Source organism: Hyperoodon ampullatus (assembly GCF_949752795.1).
Source record: "Hyperoodon ampullatus genome assembly, chromosome: 12".
In the NCBI taxonomy this organism is placed as follows: Eukaryota; Metazoa; Chordata; class Mammalia; order Artiodactyla; family Ziphiidae; genus Hyperoodon; species Hyperoodon ampullatus.
The window spans coordinates 32,401,467-32,423,159 of record NC_136925.1 but is presented as its reverse complement, the minus strand read 5'-3'; the positions used below and the strand labels follow the sequence as shown (position 1 = coordinate 32,423,159).

The window sequence follows — 21,693 nt, the reverse complement described above, 5'->3', positions numbered from 1 at the left end:
GGCAAAAAATAGAGGTCTTTTCTATAACAAAACCAACACAGACACTGAAACATTTTAGGCAATATTACAGCCTTTTAGTAGTTGTTACTCAATAAGGGGTAATGAGTACAGACTTTTTTCCTTGATGCATAAAAATAAAAGGGATAACATTTACATTTTAATTAATTTACGGTATACATACTCACTAAGTAGATATTCTTTTCAACTAATTTAACTTTAATCATAACTGCAGATGGGACCTATATTTTTATGCCCATATAGCATAAGAATTAAAAAAACAAAATGAAAAATGTAAAGCTAATGCACCTACATCTTGTAATTGTGTTTTTATTTGCAGATGGAGAATATCATTGGAACAGTAAGAGATTCCAACCTGAAGCTGACACTTGCTTTCGGAATAGGAATGCATCATGCTGGACTACATGAGAGGGACCGAAAAACAGTAGAGGAACTATTTGTAAATTGTAAAGTTCAGGTAATTTTTTTCCATGAACAGATATTTTAAAGTAACTTAAAAGTTGTATTTTAGTTAGATATAAGATATTATCTTTTATTTTTTAGGTTCTTATTGCTACAAGTACATTAGCCTGGGGTGTAAACTTTCCAGCTCATTTAGTAATTATTAAAGGAACAGAATATTATGATGGAAAAACAAGACGATATGTGGATTTTCCCATTACAGGTAATATTTTTAAATTTACAAATTAAACATCTGTTTTAGCATTAATAATTTGAATTTGCATGAATTAAATTTTAGAGAATTGGCCACATGTCAGTGATGAACAAATTGTAAATTTTTTGTTTCCAGTAAAAATATTACTCCAAAGTATTAAGCCATTTTATTTACTTTTACTTATCCAATGTGTTAATGAATGTCAAAGGCACAAGTAATTGTTTTAAATTTATAAATAGATAAAAGTACTGATTAGTAGGAATTAGTGACTTAATAAGTTATAATTAAACATTATGTTTAATTTTAAATCTCCCTCACTAGACATGATATCTCCTATAGGACTTCTAGAACCAAAGCACTTGTTGCTGTAACTTGTTCATGAACAGTCTATTAACATATTTTAAAACTGGATAAAAGCATTTTCAGTGAGTTTTGAACAGGAAAATATGCCAAATGTGTACTTCAACTCAATGAATGCATATAAAATCTGTATCATTTCTCAATCATTACTTACCTCAGAGACTCCTGCAGTATAAAAGAAAAATTTTATACAGTGGATGGGAAGAAGAGGAGGCCTAAGTGGATCCATTATTCATGGGGAAAAATAAGCAAATGACTCTGCTGAAGAGGTTTTCCTATATAAGAGTTATATAGTTATAACTCTTAAATAGCATTTTTAAACATTTACCTAAAGGAATCTTTGATCTTTCTTACTTTTACACACTGTAAGACTCTTTTGGGGACTCAATTTTCTATCATAGTGAATTAATTATTTAATTATTAGGGAACTCAGTAGTAGGCATCAGAGAGAGCATCCCTGGTCTTAAAATACTCTTCTCCCTTTTATTTTGTTGTGTTGTAGAAACATGCCATAATCCATCAATATTTCTTGTGCTACATGCCACACTGCAGAATGCCTCTTGTTCTCTTTCTTATAGATGTACTCCAGATGATGGGGCGTGCTGGGAGGCCTCAGTTTGATGACCAAGGCAAAGCTGTAATTCTGGTTCATGACATAAAGAAAGACTTTTACAAAAAATTTCTTTATGAACCTTTTCCTGTAGAGTCAAGGTAAATTTCACTGTAAATTAATTTAAATAGATTATGTCATAGCAGGTTGATATTTTTGTGCTGACATTGTATTAGATGAAAATCAGTAAAACTTCTAGTTCAAAAGAATTATTTGAAGTGAAGCAATATATTTATCACAATAAGACAACATTAAATTATAATTTTCACTATAAAAGAAAAACATGCTGTTTAAAAGAAGCAGTGAAGGGACTTCCCTGGTGGCGCGGTGGTTAAGAATCCACCTGCCAATGCAGAGGGCACGGGTTCGAGCCCTGGTCCAGGAAGATCCCACATGCCACGGGGCAACTAAGCCCAGTGCGCCACAACTACTGAGCCTGCGCTCTAGAGCCCGCGAGCCACAACTATGGAGCCTGTGTACCACAACTACTGAAGCCCACATGCTTAGAGCCCATGCTCTGCAACAAGAGAAGCCACTGCAATGAGAAGTCAGTGCACCACAACGAAGAGTAGCCCCCACTCACCACAACTAGAGAAAGCCCGCACGCAGCAACAAAGATCCAACGCAGCCAAAAATAAATTAATTACTTAACTAATTTATTTATTTTTAAAAAAAGAAGCAGTGAAGTACATTGTTCAGTCACATTGACTCTGGAGCAAGACAACTTGGGTTCATATTTGAGCTCTCCATCACTTGCTTGATCTTGAGCAAGTTATTTAAATCCTCAATGCCTTAGTGCACTGTCTGTAAGATGGAAATAGCAGCAATACTGGCCATCTCGTAGGGTACTTGTACTGATCAGATGTATCGTGCTTGGAACTGTGTCTGGCACATAGTAAGCATTTAATAGTGTTACTTTGGTGTGTGTTTTTGTAGAATAGTCTGTAAGTAAATATCCAAAATAAAGGGATTGGTAATGAATAATTCAGGCTAGTGGCCAGTTTCAGAATTATCACATACTTCTTTGTGGATACAGTAACTACCACCCTTTTGACGAAGTCTTTCCTCATTTTCTCAGATGAAAATAATCTTTTGTCTGTCAGATTTATACATTTTTCATTCCTAACATTTATCACTTGCTACCTTTTATCATAGTCTTCTTTAATATACTAAATCGCCTTTACCATATTCGAACTGCAAAGGACGAAATATATTTCTAATTTATACTGTAAATAGTTACTGAGTTTTTTACTGTGTTAGAAGTTCTGCTGTTCCTTTTTTTTTTTAATTTGGAAAATATAAAAACATTTAATATTGTGGGAGATAGCTAACATTGTGCTGAGAGAAAATTTATGACCATAAATATATGTATTTTAAAAGAAAGAGTGAAGGGCTTCCCTGGTGGCGCAGTGATTAAGTATCTGCCTGCCAGTGCAGGGGACACGGGTTCGATCCCTAGCCCAGGAAGATCCCACATGCCGCAGAGCAACTAAGCCCGTGCGCCACAACTACTGAGCCTGCGCTCTAGAGCCCACGAGCCACAACTACTGATCCCACCTGCCAAGAGCCTGTGCTCCGCAACAAGAGAAACCACGACAGTGAGAAGCCCACGCACGGCAACAAAGAGTAGCCCCCGCTCGCCGCAACTAGAGAAAGCCTGTGCACAGCAACAAAGACCCAACACAGCCAAAAATAAAAACAAATAAATAAATAAATAAATTTTAAAAAAGAAAAGAAAAGAAAGAGTGAAAAATGAACTATCTGAATATGCATCTCAAGAATTTGAAAAAAAATTAGCAAATTGAACTCAAATAAAGAAGATAGAAAGATAAGAGAAAGAATTAATGAATTGAAACCAAGCATACATTAGAAAAAAATCAACAAAGCCAAAAGTTGGTTCTTTGAAAAGAATAATTTTGATAAACCTTTAAGTCTGGTCAAGAGAAAAGAGAGAAGGAACAACACAATATCAGGATACAAAAGAAATCTAAAAGGTAGTAAGATATTATGAAAAAATTTATACAAATAATTTTTAAATTTTAGATCAAATGGTAGAATGCTTTTTTAAAAAAATTACTAAAACTGACACAAAAAGAAATGGAAAATTTAAATAGCCTCTATCAAAGCAATTGTATCTGAAATTTAAAATCTTTCCACAAAGAAATTTTCTGACCCAGACGTGCCACTAGTGAATTCTTTATAACATTTAAGGAAGAAATTGAACTCATGAAATTGAACATGAACTCTTCCTGTAATAGTCGAAAAGATAGGACTATTTGCCAACTTATTTTATGAGAGTAGAATAACCTTGGTTCCAAAACCTGATAAATTTACAAGAAAGGAATGTAACAGAGCTGTGTCTCTCATGAATATAGATGTAGAAATCCTAAATAAAACATGAGTAAATCAAACCTAACAATGTATAAAAAGATAACATGTTACAACTAATTACAATATCAGTGCAAAGATGACTTATTACTTGAAAATAAATGAATATAATTCACCGTGTCAGCAGGAAAAAATGAGAAAAATTATATGATTATCTCATAGATATTATAAAAAAGTGTTTGGTGAAATTCCATACCCATTAATTATAAAAACTCTTAGCCAACAGGAATATAAGGAAATGTTCTTAATCTGATAAAGAGTCTCTACTAAAAATCTACTGCAAACATCATGATTGATGATTCAGTATTGAAAGCTTTCCCTCTGAGATAGGAAATGATACAGGGATGTTGTTTTCACCACTGCCAGTAAGCATTGTGCTAGAGATCCAAGCCACTGCATTAAGGTAAAGAAAAGAAATAAAAGTCAAAATATCCTTTTGAGCAAGAGGAGTGACTAAAAAGCATAAAAGGAAGACTTCTGGGGCACTGGTGATGCTTGATCTTGGTGGTGGTTACACAGATGTATTCACATTGTGAGTATTACTTGAGTTGTACATGTATAATTTATGTAATTTTTTTCTATGTGTACTTCAGTAAAAAGTTAATTAAGGGCTTCCTTGGTGGCACAGTGGTTGAGAGTCCGCCTGCCAATGCGGGGGACATGGGTTTGTGCCCCGGTCCGGGAGGATCCCACATGCTGCGGAGCGGCTGGGCCCGTGAGCCATGGCCGCTGAGCCTGCATGTCCACAGCCTGTGCTCCGCAACGGGAGGGGCCACAGCAGTGAGAGGCCCGTGTACCCCAAAAAAAAAAAAAAAACAAGTTAATTAAAAATTAAAATGTGTACCTTGATATGACTACTATTAATATTTTATTTCTACAGAGTACATATACAGAAGTTATATGTTAACTTCTCTGTTAACGGACATTTAGAGAGTTTCTAGTTTTTAACTCTTACATATATTGCTGCAGTGAAGTATTTTGCTTCCCTATCCTAACCTATAAGTGTTTCCCTATCAGGTGATAATGAAAAAGTAAAATTGCTCGGTCACGGTGATTGTTCAAATAGATATTGTCAAATTGCCCTCCAAGTTAGCTATATGGATTTATACTCTGCCACTGGTGACTGGAGAGTAACATTGCAACTTTTTTTTTCATTCAGTTTATTATGGCCATTTTCTCATATCCTTAAAAACATCCCTTGCAAAAACTGTTTTTTAATACCTGCATATTGTTCCATGTATCATAATTTACATGGCCTTTTCTTTTGTTGGACATTGCTTCCCTTTTTTGTAATTTATGTAAGAAACTGAAATGATCATTTTGTTACACCAGTCTTACAACACATCTGATCATCTCTGTATATTCCACAACACCTAGCACATTTATGTCTTATATGACTGAACTTAATATTCACTGAATGAATGAAGGGAATATCCTTGCTCTAACCTAACCATCCCCCCTTTCTTACCAACTCTCCTTTCATCTGCCTCAGTAACTCTTGTCTGCTGTCCAAGGCGTATCGTCCCTCTTCTGCTCTTACCTCGGCTCTCATCTTCTCCTCCTGAAAGTTATTAGCTCCCTTCCTGTCAGCCTGTGTTTATTTCCACCTAGCAATTTATTTCCCCAAAATTATATACAAAAGATACAAATTACACAAAACATTTGTTCTGTATCCTGGAACATCAAATCTGAGTCTTGACTATGTGAGATAAATTGTTTTTCCTTTAATGTTCATGTATGTTTCCCATGTCTTATTCACTCTGTAGCTTATTAGGAGTGCTCTCTGACCATTTAAATGCAGAGATTGCTGGTGGTACAATAACATCTAAGCAAGATGCAATGGATTATATCACCTGGACTTACTTTTTCCGACGTCTTATCATGAACCCCAGGTAAGCGCGGGGCAAGTATTTTTCTGTTTTGCACTAAAATAAAATATGTTTGAAGGTAATCATCTCTAAATTCAGGTACATAACAAAAATGCCAGAACATTGGACATCCTAGATATAGGAATTTGCCCAGAGAATCAGATAATATCTCTGATATGTTCACAATGTATTGTGATATATTAGAAAATAATTGTGTGCATTTTATTAGCTTATTTTAATTAACTTAGAATGTTCTCAAGGAGTTCGCTCTGTAGTTAGGGAGACAAGACACCTGACGTCATTAGGAATTGTGCTTAATTAAGTTACATGGTAGTGGCTGACTTGGGTGCAGTTGGAATTCAGAGAAGAATAAGGCCTGTGAAATTGTAGGGGGAAGAATTTGTGAGGCATTTGTAAAGGTTAATAAGAACCCTGCAAAATGAAATAAAATTGGGGGAGTTGTGATGGAGTATCTTTTTACTCCAGGCAGGATAGATTGTATCTTCATTCAGCACCTGTTTATCAAATATTATGCTAGACATTGAAGCATGAGGATGAGTGTATATCATCCCTTATCTTCAAGGGCTGATCTTGTAATGTGGAGATGGACATAAATGATTACAGTGTAAATCATAAGTGCTCTAACAGACTGTATTTAATCCTGTGAGAGTGAAAGCTTCACAGACGAAGTGATACTTCACCCAGAACTCGAATCTGGAACAGAAGTGGAAAAGGTGGAAGGCACAAAAATACTAGATGGGCGGAGGCCCTCAGGGCTTGAAAGAGTCTCTAGAGAATGCCAAAAGTTAGATGTAAAGCTTAGAGTGTGAGGCAAGAAGATTTTCTTGCCTAGAAAGTGGACCAAGCACCACAGAGTAAAGGGCCTGTATGCCATGCTAAGGGGTTTGCATGTGATCCTATTGGCTGTGGTTGGAAGCTTTTAAGTATAGTTTAGCACCACCAAATTAGGTTTTTGTTATTGTTGTTGTTTCCTTTGTACGTTTTGAGCCCTTCACCCATTTCTCCCACCCCCACCCCCCACCTCTGGCAGCTACCAGTCTGTTCTTTGGTGTTTTGTTTTGTTTTGTTTTTAGATTCCATGCATAAGAGAAATCATATGCTATGTGTCTTTCTCTGTTTGACTTATTTCACTTAGCATAATATCCTAGCGGTCCATCCATGTTGTTTCCAAGGCATGATTACATTTTTTAAATTTAGTTATTTATTTTTGGCCGCGTTGGGTCTTCGTTGCTGCACATGGGCTTTCTCTAGTTGCGGTGAGCAGGGGCTACTCTTCATTGTGGTGCATGGGCTTCTCATTGCGGTGGCTTCTCTTGTTGCGGAGCATGGGTTCTTGGCATGCAGGCTTCAGTAGTTGCAGCACATGGGCTCAGCAGTTGCTGCTCACAGGCTCTAGAGCACAGGCTCAGTAGTTGAGGTGCATGGGCTTCTCATTGCGGTGGCTTCTCTTGTTGCGGAGCATGGGTTCTTGGCGTGCAGGCTTCAGTAGTTGCGGCACATGGGCTCAGCAGTTGCGGCTCACAGGCTCTAGAGCACAGGCTCAGTAGCTGAGGTGCATGGGCTTAGTTGCTCAGCGGCATGTGGGATCTTCCCAGACCAGGGCTCAAACCCATGTCCCCTGCATTGGCAGGCGGATTCTTAACCACTGTGCCACTAGGGAAGTCCCTACATTTTTTTTATGGCTGAGTAATATTCCATTCTTTGTCTATACCACAATTTCTTTATTCATTCATGCATTCATGGACACTTAGATTGTTTCCATATTCTGGCTATTGTAAACAATGCTGCAATGAACATGGGGGTGCATATATCTTTTCAAATCGGTGGTTTTGTTTTCTTCTAATAAATACTGGCTTTGTTTCAGTACTTGCAGCACTGTGGTAGGGAATGAGCTAGAATGGGGAGATATTTATAGCAGGGAGACCAGTTACAATGCTTTTTAACAATAAGGCAAAGACACATAGGACCTTAACAGATGCAAGGGTAATGGAAGGAGGCCAAAGGTGAGGGACATTCCTGATATTAGTAAGAAGAAATATTAAACCATTGTTAAGATCTTGAACAGAGAGATCATGATGAAAATGATGAAATGAATTCACTAAATCTTACCGGTTGGTACTTTAAGAAATTTGTTTCTCTTCAGCCAACATTTCCACTTACATAGGTAGGAGTTTGAGAATATGGTGATGTTTTGCTCAGTTCCGCAACTGTATTAGGCCTCTGGATTAGGTACAAAATTTCATTTGGGAAAATGACTACAAAATTAATGAGATAGTCTTACGGTACCACATATTTTCCATAGTAAACAGATCACAGATTAGCATTGTGGAATCCTACAATGAGATAGACTTTACATGTACTCTAGTCCAACCTTCTTGTTTGGTATTGAAGAAATGGAGGCTGGAAACTTAAAGTGACTTGTCCTGTATCCCATAACTACTTTGTGATAAAGCTAGAACTTAAAAACGTAAGTTTTGTGAATTACTACTCTTTATGTCTTTGGAGGGAGAAGAATCATGGTATATAACTGTAAATATATTCATTTTTCTTATATCACAAGAATGGAGGCAATTAATGTGATAGAAAGAGCTTTGACTTGGAATCAGAACACTGATTCTTGTCTCAGCACTGCTTTTTAGAAACTGTGTGACCTTGATCGCTTCACCTCTCTTGGCTTCACTTTCTTCATCTGGAAAGTGAGTAATAGCCTACCTCCTTCACAGGGTCATGTTGGGAATCAAGTACACGAATTAAAGCCTCTCTAAGTTTTGTATTAATTATGAAAAACTTAATTAATGTTATTAGTGAGCTGTTATTCTTGTACTCCTTTCCAGTTGCTTTACTGGTCTATACCATCCTAAAGACTCTAGTCTAGGGCATTTTCTGGCGGTACAGTGGTTAGGACTGCATGCTTTCACTGCCAAGGGTGCAAGTTCAATCTATGGTCAGGGAACTAAGATCCCACAGGCTGCATGGCCCAGCCAAAAAAAAAAAAAAAAAGACTCTAGTTTAGAGACTTAGAACCTAACCATTTCTGTCAGCTTGTCTGATCAGCAAACAAGGGAATAATTCTCTGAGGCAAATTGAGTTCTTTTGCAAATTGTAGTTCTTTATTGAATCCACAGATACACTGAATTTTGTGTGTGCGTCTTCTTTTCTTAATTAAAAATTTTTTTAACTTTTCATTTTCAAACAATTTGAGATTTTTTTTAATTGCAAGAATAGTACAAACAGGCACTGTGTACCCTTCATCCAGCTTCCTCGAGTGTTAACATCTTACATGACTATAGTACAGTTATCCAAACCAGGAAATTTACATTTATGCAGTACTGTTAAGTAATCTACAGCCTTCATTCACATTTCATCAGTATTTCCACTAATGTCCCTTTTCTGCTGAAGACCCAATTTAATAGTATCCTGCATTCCATTTAGTTGTTCTGCCTCCTTAATTCATTTCAATCTGTGCCATTTCCTCAGTCTTTCTTTGTCTCTCATAACCTTGACACTTCAGAGGAACCCTGGCCAATTATTTTGTAGAACATCCTTCAGTTTGGGTTTGTCTGAAGTTTTCTCATCCCTGAATTCAAGTTCTGCCTTTTGGGGCAAGAAGACTGTAGAAGTGATGGTGTGCTCTTTTCAGTGCATAATATTAGGAAGTTCTTCTCTAGAGATCTCTTCTGTATTTAAAATATCACTTGTCTGTGAAAGACCCAAATAAGTTACTCCAGCTGTTCCCCATCCCAAGTTACAGTCTCATTTCTCCATCTGCCTTCTGAATGTTGCCACATGGACTTCCCACCATCATTTCAAATTCAGCATGTCTAAAACTGAATCAGATATCAAAATTTTGCTCTAATATCACTTTCTTACCTTTGTTAATGTTATCACTCTGCATCTACTTATGTTGACTTCAAATCTCAAATTTCCTTTTTAATTTTTCTCCTCCCTTAATTTCCTTAGTTCTTTACCTGCTTAATCTTCTTTTAGTCTATCCTCAATCTAGCCTGATTTGCAAACTGTCCGAGAATACTTATCAGAAATTAAATGTATTGGAGACGGGAACTAGATAAGTTGTGCTTTGTAGACATAGAATAAGTGTTGACATCTGAACAAAGACTTGAAAGAAGTAAGAAGGTTGACCACATGAATATCTAGCGAACAACATTTCAGGCCAAGGGAACGGGAGAAGTTCTAAAGCAGGCACATCTGGTGTGTTGAAGGCGCAACAAGAAGAAGGTGTAGCTGAAGTGGAATAAGCGTGGGGAGGAGAGTAGTAGGAGATAAAGCTAGAGATGTGGGCGGTCAGTGGTCATACTGGTCATGTGGGAGCTTAGACACCATGGTAGGGACTTTGATTTTTATTCTGGGTGACATGAGAACCATTGTAGGTTTTCAATCAGAGGGCCGACAGAATCTGTTCATACCGTTAAAAAGGCCAATTATAATCATAAATGTTATAAATAATTTAAACTTCCCTATTGAAAGACAGAAATTCTCAGATTTATTTTTTTAAATCCCACTAAAAATGATTTATAAGCAACATATCAAATCAAAATGATATAGAAAAGTGGAAAATTGGGCATTGAAAGAAAACCTGAAGGAGAGTACCAAAGAGAAACCAATAGCTACAGAATTAAAATCAGACAGAATGAAATTCAAGTCAGTAAAGATTAAAAAGGACAATGAAGAATGGTTATATTGATAACAAGTACAATCACTAAAAGTTATAGTAGATTATAAATTTTTAGATAACTAGAAATATAGCATCAAAATATATAAAGCAAAACCAATAGAAATCTAAGATGTTAACTAAATTATAGTCATGTTGAGAGACTTTAACACATATCCCTCAAAAATCAGCATGTCAGGGCTTCCCTGGTGGCGCAGTGGTTGAGAGTCCACCTGCCGATGCAGGGGACACGGGTTCATGCCCCGGTCCGGGAAGATCCCACATGCCGCGGAGCGGCTGGGCCCGTGAGCCATGGCCACTGAGCCTGCGCATCCGGAGCCTGTGCTCCGCAACGGGAGAGGCCACAACAGTGAAAGGCCCACATACCACAAAAAAAAAAAAAAAAAAATCAGCATGTCAAAGAGATATAAAGTTTTTCATAAAAGATTTGAATAACAATATCCTTGAATATGTGTATGTGTTCGTAGTACCCCCTAAAAAGAATATTCCGTACTTAAAAACACTAATGGAATTTTAGTTATAAAAATATACCATGTACTAGGCTACGAAGAGCAACTCACTGTATTTCAGAATGTAGAGATCATAAGGCTACATTCTCACAGTGTAATGCAATAAAACCAGAAATAAACAAGAGAAAGGATGGCAAAAAAATCTGACTGCTTGGCATTTAACTACTCTTATTCTAGTGAAAGATGAAAATTTTTTTTAAATAGGTATAGGCTAGAACTATACAAAAATAAAAGTGTTTTAGAACAAAACCTATGAATTTTAATCAACACACAATTCCAAGGAACATTCATATCTTTAGGGCACCTACAGGAAAGCGTGAATGCTTGAAAATAATTAAATATCCGTCTCGAGAAACTAGAAGAACATTAGCAAAAACAAATACAAGAAGAATATATAAAAATTGAAGTTAATAAAATGGGAGACAAAAACTACACTAATATTATTTATTATTGTATCTGCTGTATTTGAGATGCTGTTTCAAGAGCCTAACTCATTTAGTACTGTTATGACCCCCATTTTATAAATGAAGAAACTGAAACACAGGGAGATTAAGCAACTTGCCCACAATCAGGCAGGTCTGAGTGACAGAGGCAGAACTACTGATAGAATCCAGGCATTCTGGTTCCAGAGGCCACATTCTTCATCCCTGAGCCCATTATCAGGTCCAGAATTCAAATATCCATACTTTCTATCCAGATCTCTTTTCAGGGCTCTGATGGAAAATGTATTCTCTTTAGAAACCATACCATACTAATTCTGAATGTCTAATACTTTTGTTCGTTTGATGCAAAAAAAAAAAATTGTCATTTTTAATATCTATACCTTTACATCTGGATAAAAATGGGAAAACGTGCCTAAATAAAGTTTAACAAGTTACATATTTTACTTAGTCTGCTATAGCATGCCCTGCAATTTTCTTTCTGATTGGCCCTTATATCTTTTTATTATTGTCTGTGTTAAAATCACCTATACACAAAGCTAGAAGCAAAGAAAGGCACAGGAAATTGGTACACTTTTTCTATTTATTTGTAGATCTAGTAAAAGCTTTAAGAAACCTAAAATCATTGTCTCAAATGAAGAGTTTGTGTTATATGTAGTTTTAATACATACTTCATGCTTCCTGTCATTCAGTGCCATAAATTGAGATTTGACTTTTCTTTGGGTGGGAGGGTCTTGTATACACACATATGTGCATGCATGTATGTGTAACAAGGAAAAACTGAAGTTTATTTAAAATACAAAGGGCAAAGACCACTCTCAAAATACAGTCACATATAGGTAAATAAATGTGACCCAATTCTCCAACCCCCTTCATTTAATCATATTACTGTAAAGTGTCCCCCCAACGCCACCACCAAATTTATGTTCAGAAAGATTTCAGTTCCTGGTTGTTCTCTGTATGTCTGTGTATGTCCTTAAGTTTTTGATATGCATGTATATGCAAATATATGTATGCTTATAAAGATACATATTTATATGTGTAAATATATATGTAGACACACATATATACATTAGTTCATTCAAATATATATAAACACATGTATTGGTGCATCATGAAATCTAATATATTTCAAATTGAGTTCTGGATTCAATTTGTATGTTCAATTTTACTCTCTGTTTTCCCCTGAGAAAGCTTCTAAATAATTCTAGGGCAAAAAAATGTTGTGGTAGTTTCAGCTGTCCCTGCAACCACTTTCATTATTTGTGTCATTATTACTGCTGCATAATCTGAACATAAAAAAACATGGTGCTGTAACAAATGACTTCCCAGTACTGACAGTTATAGCAGCAGCATTTCAATACTGATGAAAAATTTCCCAGCGAGGTCTCTGGCCAGGTTTACATAAACCAAACAGGAAATAGCTGCCACTATTCACATTAAATCCAAACTGTTTGGTGTAACTTTATCTATGTTTTACATTACAATAAAATCTCTTTCATTTTCAGCTGGTGAAATTGCGTCCTTATTAACGTTGGAAAAAGATAACTTGAAGTTTCTTGTGTGGTATTCTTGTTTGTCCTTTGATAAGATCTTTTAGAGATAATTTTTTAAAAGTTGTTTTACTTTTTGACTGTTTAAATTTAATGAACTTTGTAAAATTTTATGATAGGGAGAGGTTTGTTTATAATTTCTTCCCAATGGACTGCTAATAGAAGTTAGCTTGTCTAGCCCATGTGCTAGATGCTGTCAGTATCAAACTGCCTTTGACTTTCACACCTCTCAGGGGACTAGTAATTGTTGTGTTCAAACAGCCTGTAATTGTGATCCCGCTGGCTTTCTCAGTATGCTTCTGGCTATTAGAATCATTAAACAACTCAGCACCTGTTAACAGCATTGTAAATATTCAACCCTGCTTGTGTGCAGGTTGAATCCAATATAGAGAAATCTTACAGAGCTCAGCCTCATAAATTAGAGCCTCTGACAAGTCAATTATTGTGAAACTCGGTTTCTCTGTGAAATAAATGAAATAGCATGCTGACAAAAAGGTAGGCTGTCTGTTTATGGCAAAGAGAAGATAATGACTTGACGATTCAATGCAGTGAGCGTGAAACTACATTGTATCCTTTATCCATAATTAAACAGTTGTATAATATTTCTGTTTTAATAACCAGTAAATTATAAATTTTCTACTGTGGAGAGTGTAACATGAAAACAGACCTTTTTACTTAGCAGTTGCATGCTTTTTTCAAGTTAGTAAAATGATTATTGAAATTAATGATATGTAATTTTTTAAGCTAAATGCTTATAATTATTTAGGCTAGAAATTGCACAGTGGCTGAAAAGTTTACATGTTAGAAGCAAAGGCCATATAATGCTACTAATGAAGATCATGTAAATATAAACTCCATCCTTTATTCACAAAAAAAAGTGTTAGAATATATTCTTTCTCAGAATTTTCTGGGACCTAAAAAATAGTTCCATTTACACTTAGTTTTATTACTTTATAGTGTCTTGTAAATTATACATCTAATTAAGATGTAGCAGTATACTTTCTTAAGGATTTGAAAATATTTATGTAACCTTAGAATCTCAGTTCAAATATTAACAAAGAATAATATTTGGTATAAATCAGTGAAGTCATAACCACTAACAAAAATAGATGCATTTTAGTATTTGTGTTGGCTGCACAGGAGAAAAGTTTTTTAATGATTGAGATTTTACTATTATATTCAAGAATGTAATATTTTAACTAGCCCTCTCTATTTTTAAAGTTGTCACTTTTAAAAAATAAAGTTACCACATATGCCAGAATATCTGAAGAAAACAATTTTAGGGATTTTTAAAATTCTAGATTACACCCCCCAGATGTAATAAGGATAAAAGTTTTGATATTGAATAAATTGAATGTCAATTCGCTTACTTAAATTGAGTTTTTCATTTCTCATATGCAAGTCAGTAAGAATGTTGGTGAGCATATTGGAAAAGAACAAGTATATTAAGAAATAATCAATGGAAGTTTTTTAAGTTATTCTGCTCAAAAAATGCATTAATTTTTAGCAAGTTAGATTATGATATTTTAGTGTAGTCATCAGATAATTTGTTGCAGTCTCAGAGCCATGATTTTACTTGACTTTTTTTTCTTTTTTACAATTCACTGTAAATGTTTAAAAAATATTTACCCTGACTGTACTTTCTCTGGATAAAAGCCACAAAGTAGTCTAAAAATTTTTTCCAATAGATGTAAATGAACAAACTTCAGAAGGGATATTAGCCCATCAAAATATATCTTGTAAATACATAAAACAGTGAGTAAAATAATTATTGAAAAAAGAACCTATAATTTTTGGAGAAAAGTTTTTATCATTAATGGTTTTAAGTATTATTTGTAATTGTACCAAATTATTCATTTAAGCATAATATGGTAATGTTGGCATTCCAGTTATATTTATATGGGAATGGCTTGTGGTGATCCATAGCAGCAACCATGAGATTTTTTGTTTTCAAATGGCCTAAGAAATTTATAGATAAAAATGGAATCATAACTTTTTGTTTTTCATGGTAATATTATTTTCATAATGTCTTCCTTCTGTAATTTTAATTGCATAAAAAATAGCTTGATTCTTGCTCTACAGATAGTACTACTTATTCAGTGTCCTGGGCACATTTTCACTGTTTTTCTTCCATTTGGATATAACTTTATCAACCATATATTAGTCCAGACAGCTGAAAATCATGTTGGAAAATTTATAGGCTTAGCAAGCCAAAAGAATGTGAAATATAAAGTAAGCACTTACATTGCAGAAAGTTTGGCTGATAAATTTCATTTGTTGGGGGAAAAAAATGAAAGACAAAAAAATATTGTTGATTTGAAACAGCTTTGGGGATCTGTCTCTTTTATGGAGCCTTGAATGTTCAGAATTTTTATTTTCACCTCTAATGCAGAATAAATTATTCTAACTATATACTCCTTCTCAGTCACAATTCAGGATAAAGGAAATATTTTCTAATGGTTTCTAATGCTGGTTTTTCACTTCACATATGCCTGGTTAGATAAAAGTCTGTGCATTTTGTTTAAAGTAACAACAGCACTGATCTGTCTAGTATTTGTTCATTGATAAATATTGCTTTATTTTGGTTTATGAAAAGAACTTTTCCAGGAAGGGCAATAATTTCTCTACAGACTAAAATTTAAAGTAACTAATTCTCTTTTATGAGAATTAAAATCCTCAGCATATAACTATGATTTACAGTTATTTTCCCAAATAAATAACCTATTATTAATCCATACTCAGTGGAAACTCATATATTTGGTTGTACCTAGACTTTTGGGCTAACTTCTCTTTCTAGTGAAAATATATCCTGCCATGATTTAAGTCCTGCTTTTTCTGTTTTTAAATAAATTTTTATAGTATTGACCCCAAATCTTTCCCTTGGAAGAAAGAAAAAAAAAAAAAAATCACCATGCTTGGGAGGCCTTTAGACCTCTCCCATTGGAGATTGTTAACACTTTCTTCCTTAGGCTGTGACCACCCCTTCCTAGTCCTGTATAGATATAAATCCCTTGTGCTGGGTTTCAGTGATGAGAGTCTGTTCTCTGAGGCCACTTTCCACTCCTGTTCTTTGCCTTGGGTAGAGGTAGGGCATGTAATTCTCCATGCTGACTAGTGGACAGGGTTCACACAACAGGAATTAGCAATCTGCCATGACTGTAGAGGCAGTCCCTCACCTCTTGGATCTTCTCCCAGACACGGATTCCTAGTGATCTTAGGGATTTGCCAAAAATTTCTTGGAGTTACAGGGAGGAGCATTCAGGTGAATTGCATGTCCTTAGGTTTTTTACTCAGAAGATATATAGAGCTGAACCTATGTGTTTTCTGTATAGGTAAGCTTACTTACAATGCTTATTTTTGTTAGCCTGATGATGTTCCTTCTAATCTTTAGAATATTTACTCCTTAAGCATTAGGGGAACAATTGACTAAATTTCCTAAAAGAACTCATCTGCCACCCAAATCAATTGTTCCTTGAGTTTTTTAATGTTACTGAGGATGAGAGTTTACATAAAAAAGGGAATTATATATTTATATATAATATGCTTCTCACTTTTTCTAAATCTAGTATATAAGTTTAGTTTGCTGTAGATGTGTAAACTGAAATAATGTCAGTTTTAACACTGGAAAATTAGTATCTTTAATGTGCTGCTGAATTTTATCTGCTTATCTTACATATTTTTAACATATTGCCATTGTTCATCGGTGTCAATAAACCTCAGTATGGGGATTTTGATCTGTGAAATGGAAATGGTTATTGCAATTGCTTTATTCCTTTGATTTGCTATAAATGGATTTTTTTTTGAAATTCTGAAAAGAACGAGGTGAAATTGAAGTGATGGTTTTAATAAGAAATATTTTGAAACAAATAATGACCTTGCTTGTTTTCTAGCTACTACAATTTGAGTGATGTGAGCCATGATTCTGTGAACAAGTTTCTGTCCAATCTGGTTGAGAAGTCCCTGGTTGAATTGGAACATTCCTACTGTATTGAGATGGGAGAGGTACGACTTGGTCATACACATTCCAACTGAAAAGATGACCCAGCTTTTTAACAATAGGGCTTTTGCTTCTAATGATAACCAAAAATTGTAATGAAACAGTTGGAATAACAACCTACAGTATGAATTATTAATTTTATGAATATACACTTCGATTGTACTTTTTATTTATGTTATTTTATATTTCTTTTGAAACAGGATAATCGGACCATTGAACCACTGACGTATGGCCGGATTGCCTCTTATTACTATTTAAAGCACCAAACAGTTAAAATGTTCAAGGAGCGTTTGAAACCTGAATGTGGTACTGAAGAATTGCTTTCAATTCTGAGTGTGAGTTTCATGATATTATTGCATTGTTTTTAATACAAAGAGATTATATTTTATATATTTCATACCTTCACTTTTAATTTGGGTCTTAATTTGTTGCCATCTAGTTCCTCTTGAAATTTGGCAGAAACTGTTTATGAAGTTCTTTCTTCTGTCAAACACGATCACTACAAAGCAAATCTAGACTAAATTCCCCATAGATAAGATAACCGTGTAATTTATCATCCAAACTTTGGTTAGTCCGAGAATGGAATGGGGCACTATTGATATTTAAGCCAGGATAATAGGTATAAACTGGGCTCTCCTCCGCAGCCAGGTGATCTCCCTAGCCTTCAATGTAATAGCCTCTCTGGATTATAGTTGAAAGCTTTTCTTATTGCTTTTTTTGGGTAATTCTTGTTGGAACTATGATGTTGCTGATGTTTCTTAATATAAGGATCTACTTGATTAAGTTCTCTTAGAATTAAATGCCAGAAAAGTTAACTCCTCCCATTCCCCCCTTCCAAAAAAATATACAATCAGATTTATCACATGGTAAAAAACTATACTATGTTCATTTTGCTTTTTTGCCGAGAAGCTAAGAGCTAAGTTTAATATTGAAGTTAAAATTACTATTAGGAGTATCTTCTCCACTTCCTTCCTGCATATTATATATGCATTATTTTGTTGTTATTGTTGACTTTAAGTGTAATAATTTACCATGAAACTTTGTTGGCACATTAATCAGGATATATGTTATAAGTAAGTACTGTATTTTTTTTTTACCCCTCAGGTGTGTTGGTACTTTTTTTAAAGTTAAGACCCATTGGGCTATTATGTCTTTAGGGTCCTTCTCTTATAAATTCACTGATTCTGCTGTAGTTCACTTACTTATTAGCTTTTTGTCTACCTCTCCTATTGCTTTATCATTCTCAATAGACATCAGTATCCCATTCACAGTTTTCCAATTTTTCAGTGGTTTCCCTTTGAGAAACTAGTGTAGAGATTGTGTGTGTGGCATAGGGCCAAAAACATTGTAATGAGTCCGAAAATATTTGTTCATGAATTGCTGGATGGTTGGATGGATCCTGTATAAATCAGTTTTCTATTGTTTGCTCTATGGAAATGAGTAGAGGATTAAAGTATATGAGGCAGCTTTCAAGAAAATGATTTTGCTGTCAAATTAACAATTCATTTCTCAGGTAAGAATATTTTTTAAAAGTTAAGAATCTCTTTTAGGTTTCTAAGAATGAGGTTTTTATCATTTCCTAGACAGATATTCATAAAAACAGGATTTTTCTGGGGGGAAGACAGTAAAATAATGGTTAGTTAATTTCAGCAAGCATCTTAAACTAGTATCTGTTAGATTTAGGAATATAATGTTTCTTTCAGATTTACCTACCTTGATATATTTACCTAATTTAATATTTTAAAGTACTTGGGAACACATAATAACAGCTAATACCTTTGAGCACTTTTCATGTGACAGGCACTATTCTAGGAACTTTACATGGATAAACTCATTTAATCCGAACAAAGCCACTCATATGATATTGATAACATCCCATTATTATTCCTATTTTAAAGAGTAACCAACTTGTCCAAGGCTGCACATCAAGTGAGTAGTTTGAAGTCTAGCACCTTAGTATGCATTCGTAGCCACTGCACTGTGCTGCCTCTCATGCCCCTCCCTCTCTCTCTCTCTCTCTCTCTCTCTCTCTCTCTCTCTCTCTCACACACACACACACACACACACACACACACACACACACAGAGTGAGCTGGAAAATACCGAGTTGGGAGGTTCAAAGTATGTCTAGACTAGATGCACATTGTTCGTAAAAGTTTGTGAAAACCATATGCCTATTCCACCCTACTAAAAAAAAAACCCAAATGTATATAGTACCAAGGGAATGCAATCATTTTTCTCTTCAGTCTTTTCCATAAAAAGGCACTGATAGAGCAAGAGGTCTGTTCACATCCTTTCAGTAGCCTGTTTCTTTCCAGCATCACTCTGCCTAAAACCAGTTAATACTGATCTCATGGTATATCTTTATTAAAATAAAGTCAACTCTTTTGTGAATAATTAAAAAAACAACTCATCTGCAGATATACAGAAGGTAAACTACAGTATATTTACATAGATATTGTTCTGCATACTCCCTTAATGATTTCTACGGCAACAATGATATCTCTTCATCCTATGGTGTCTAGTCCATGAAACTCTCAGCTTTTGCTACGTAGTGTCTAAGTGTGTAATATCTAAGTGAGACCTCTTTTTGAGGGAGGACACTGGGATATTAGAAGTATAGGACTCATATGGATAAGGAGATCTGCAGGTACCACGGTTTTGCTAATTTCTTATCTAGAAATTCTCTATGTACTAGAGAACATATGTGTAACTAACAGAGAAACATTAAATAATAAAGCAGGATTGTGTTTGAAGTAATTATAATACAATTTCTAGAAATCATTCTTTCACTGAAAAGTGTTTTTAAGTATTATTTTGTGATCACACCAGAGAGTCCTAAATGACTCACGTAGCTTCGTTATCTTCTCTGCTCTTACCTCCAAAACTGCATATTAATCTCCTTGTGGTTTTGAAACAAGGAGATACAACTGGTCAAGCAGGAGCTATAGAGAAGAGGATGACAAGCACAACAGGGCAAAGAAAAGTAGTGTGTGTGAAAGACCTCGTTCCACTACCATTGCTTTTGTTTTTATGTTTAATAATGTCACATTATGTTTTCGAACAATGCAGTATTATAACTTATTTACTGTCAGCATCTCCTTTTACTAAGATACAGTGACTGATGTTTCTGAAGTCATTTTCAAACTTTTTTATTTTTATAATTTATTACCTTTTTTTTTTTTTTTTTTTTTTTTTGCGGTACGCGGGCCTCTCTCTGTTGCAGCCTCTCCCGTTGTGGAGCACAGGCTCCGGACGCGCAGGCTCAGCGGCCATGGCTTACGGGCCCAGCCGCTCCGTGGCACGCGGGATCCTCCCAGACCGGAGCACGAACCCGTGTCCCCTGCATCGGCAGGCGGACTCTCAACCACTGCGCTACCAGGGAAGCCCAACTGATTACTTATTTTTAAGAGGAATTTTTAGTATTCCCGAAAAGATCACAACTAAAAAGCTTCTAATCTCTTGAGTATTATTTTGAATTCACTATAATATTTCATCAATTTAATTTTGGCAGTGAATAAAGTTTTCTCATTATTTCTTAGGCTACATATTGTATTTAACTTTTGGTATTTATTGTCTTTGGTATTAATGATAGTATAGAAATTATGTTCATGAAGATTTTTATTTTAGGTGTTCTGAATATGTTGCAGTGTGATTATTGTTGGCACAGAGAAAACAAACTAGAAGGTAACCATAGAATGAAAAAAGGAATATTAAAACATTCATTGGGGCTTCCCTGGTGGCACAGTGGTTGAGAGTCCGCCTGCCGATGCAGGGGACACGGGTTCGTGCCCTGGTCCGGGAAGATCCCGCATGCCGCAGAGCGGCTAGGCCCGTGAGCCATGGCCACTGAGCCGGCGTGTCCGGAGCCTGTGCTCCGCAGCAGGAGAGGCCACAACAGTGAGAGGCTCGCGTACCGCAAAAAAAAAAAAAAAAAAAAAAAATTCATTGACTTTCATCAAGCATTTAAAAATACATAAACTTTTAAGTAGGGATACAATTTTATTGCCTTTCAAAACTAAAAAGAGAAAGCCATATAATCAGGTCATTTCATGGTATGCTTCCTTTCACAGTGTTTTTGGCCCTTCAGGCTTCCCTCTTCCACAGTGTTCCATAGCAGAAGGTTGTCAGGTTTGGTTAAAAAAAAATTCCATACATTAGGTACATGTATACCCTAACTTTTGAATTCTATCCTTTTTGTTCTTTTCCTCTGTCAGTAGGCTTGTTGGGGTCAGCCTGGTATTTTGCAGAATAGTATTTATTATATTGACAGTATCACCCTTTTGACAAAGGATGGAGGCAACAGGAAATTTCTGAGTTTAATATAAAGATGAAAACTAAACTCTTCCAAATAGTAAGGAGGTAAGCTAAATGGAGTTGTCTTAAGAAATATCTTAAGCATATGATGAAGTATGTATAATTTAGATATTTTATCCTTGATATGTTATTCTACATGTGTCCATATTAAATTCCATCGGTCACATTTCTACCCACAGACCATATATTGATTCATCCAAAAAATATTTTGTGCCTACAGTGTGTAAGGTTCATTCTAGGGGCATGAGATAGAATAATGAACATTAGT

The 21,693-nt window shown here is 35.3% G+C and overlaps 1 protein-coding gene across 1 annotated transcript in view; it reads left to right on the top strand.

Annotated features, from left to right (window-relative positions):
* ASCC3 (activating signal cointegrator 1 complex subunit 3) overlaps positions 1-21,693 on the top strand; it is a gene marked incomplete at both ends in the record, with an annotated part of 318,402 nt that overhangs the window by 224,921 nt on the left and 71,788 nt on the right. Inside the window, 6 exons of the mRNA XM_079716820.1 lie at positions 338-475; positions 562-682; positions 1,612-1,744; positions 5,798-5,923; positions 17,003-17,114; positions 17,310-17,444. Coding sequence (XP_079572946.1) covers positions 338-475; positions 562-682; positions 1,612-1,744; positions 5,798-5,923; positions 17,003-17,114; positions 17,310-17,444 — 765 coding nt within the window. The remainder of the gene's footprint in view (positions 1-337; positions 476-561; positions 683-1,611; positions 1,745-5,797; positions 5,924-17,002; positions 17,115-17,309; positions 17,445-21,693) is intronic.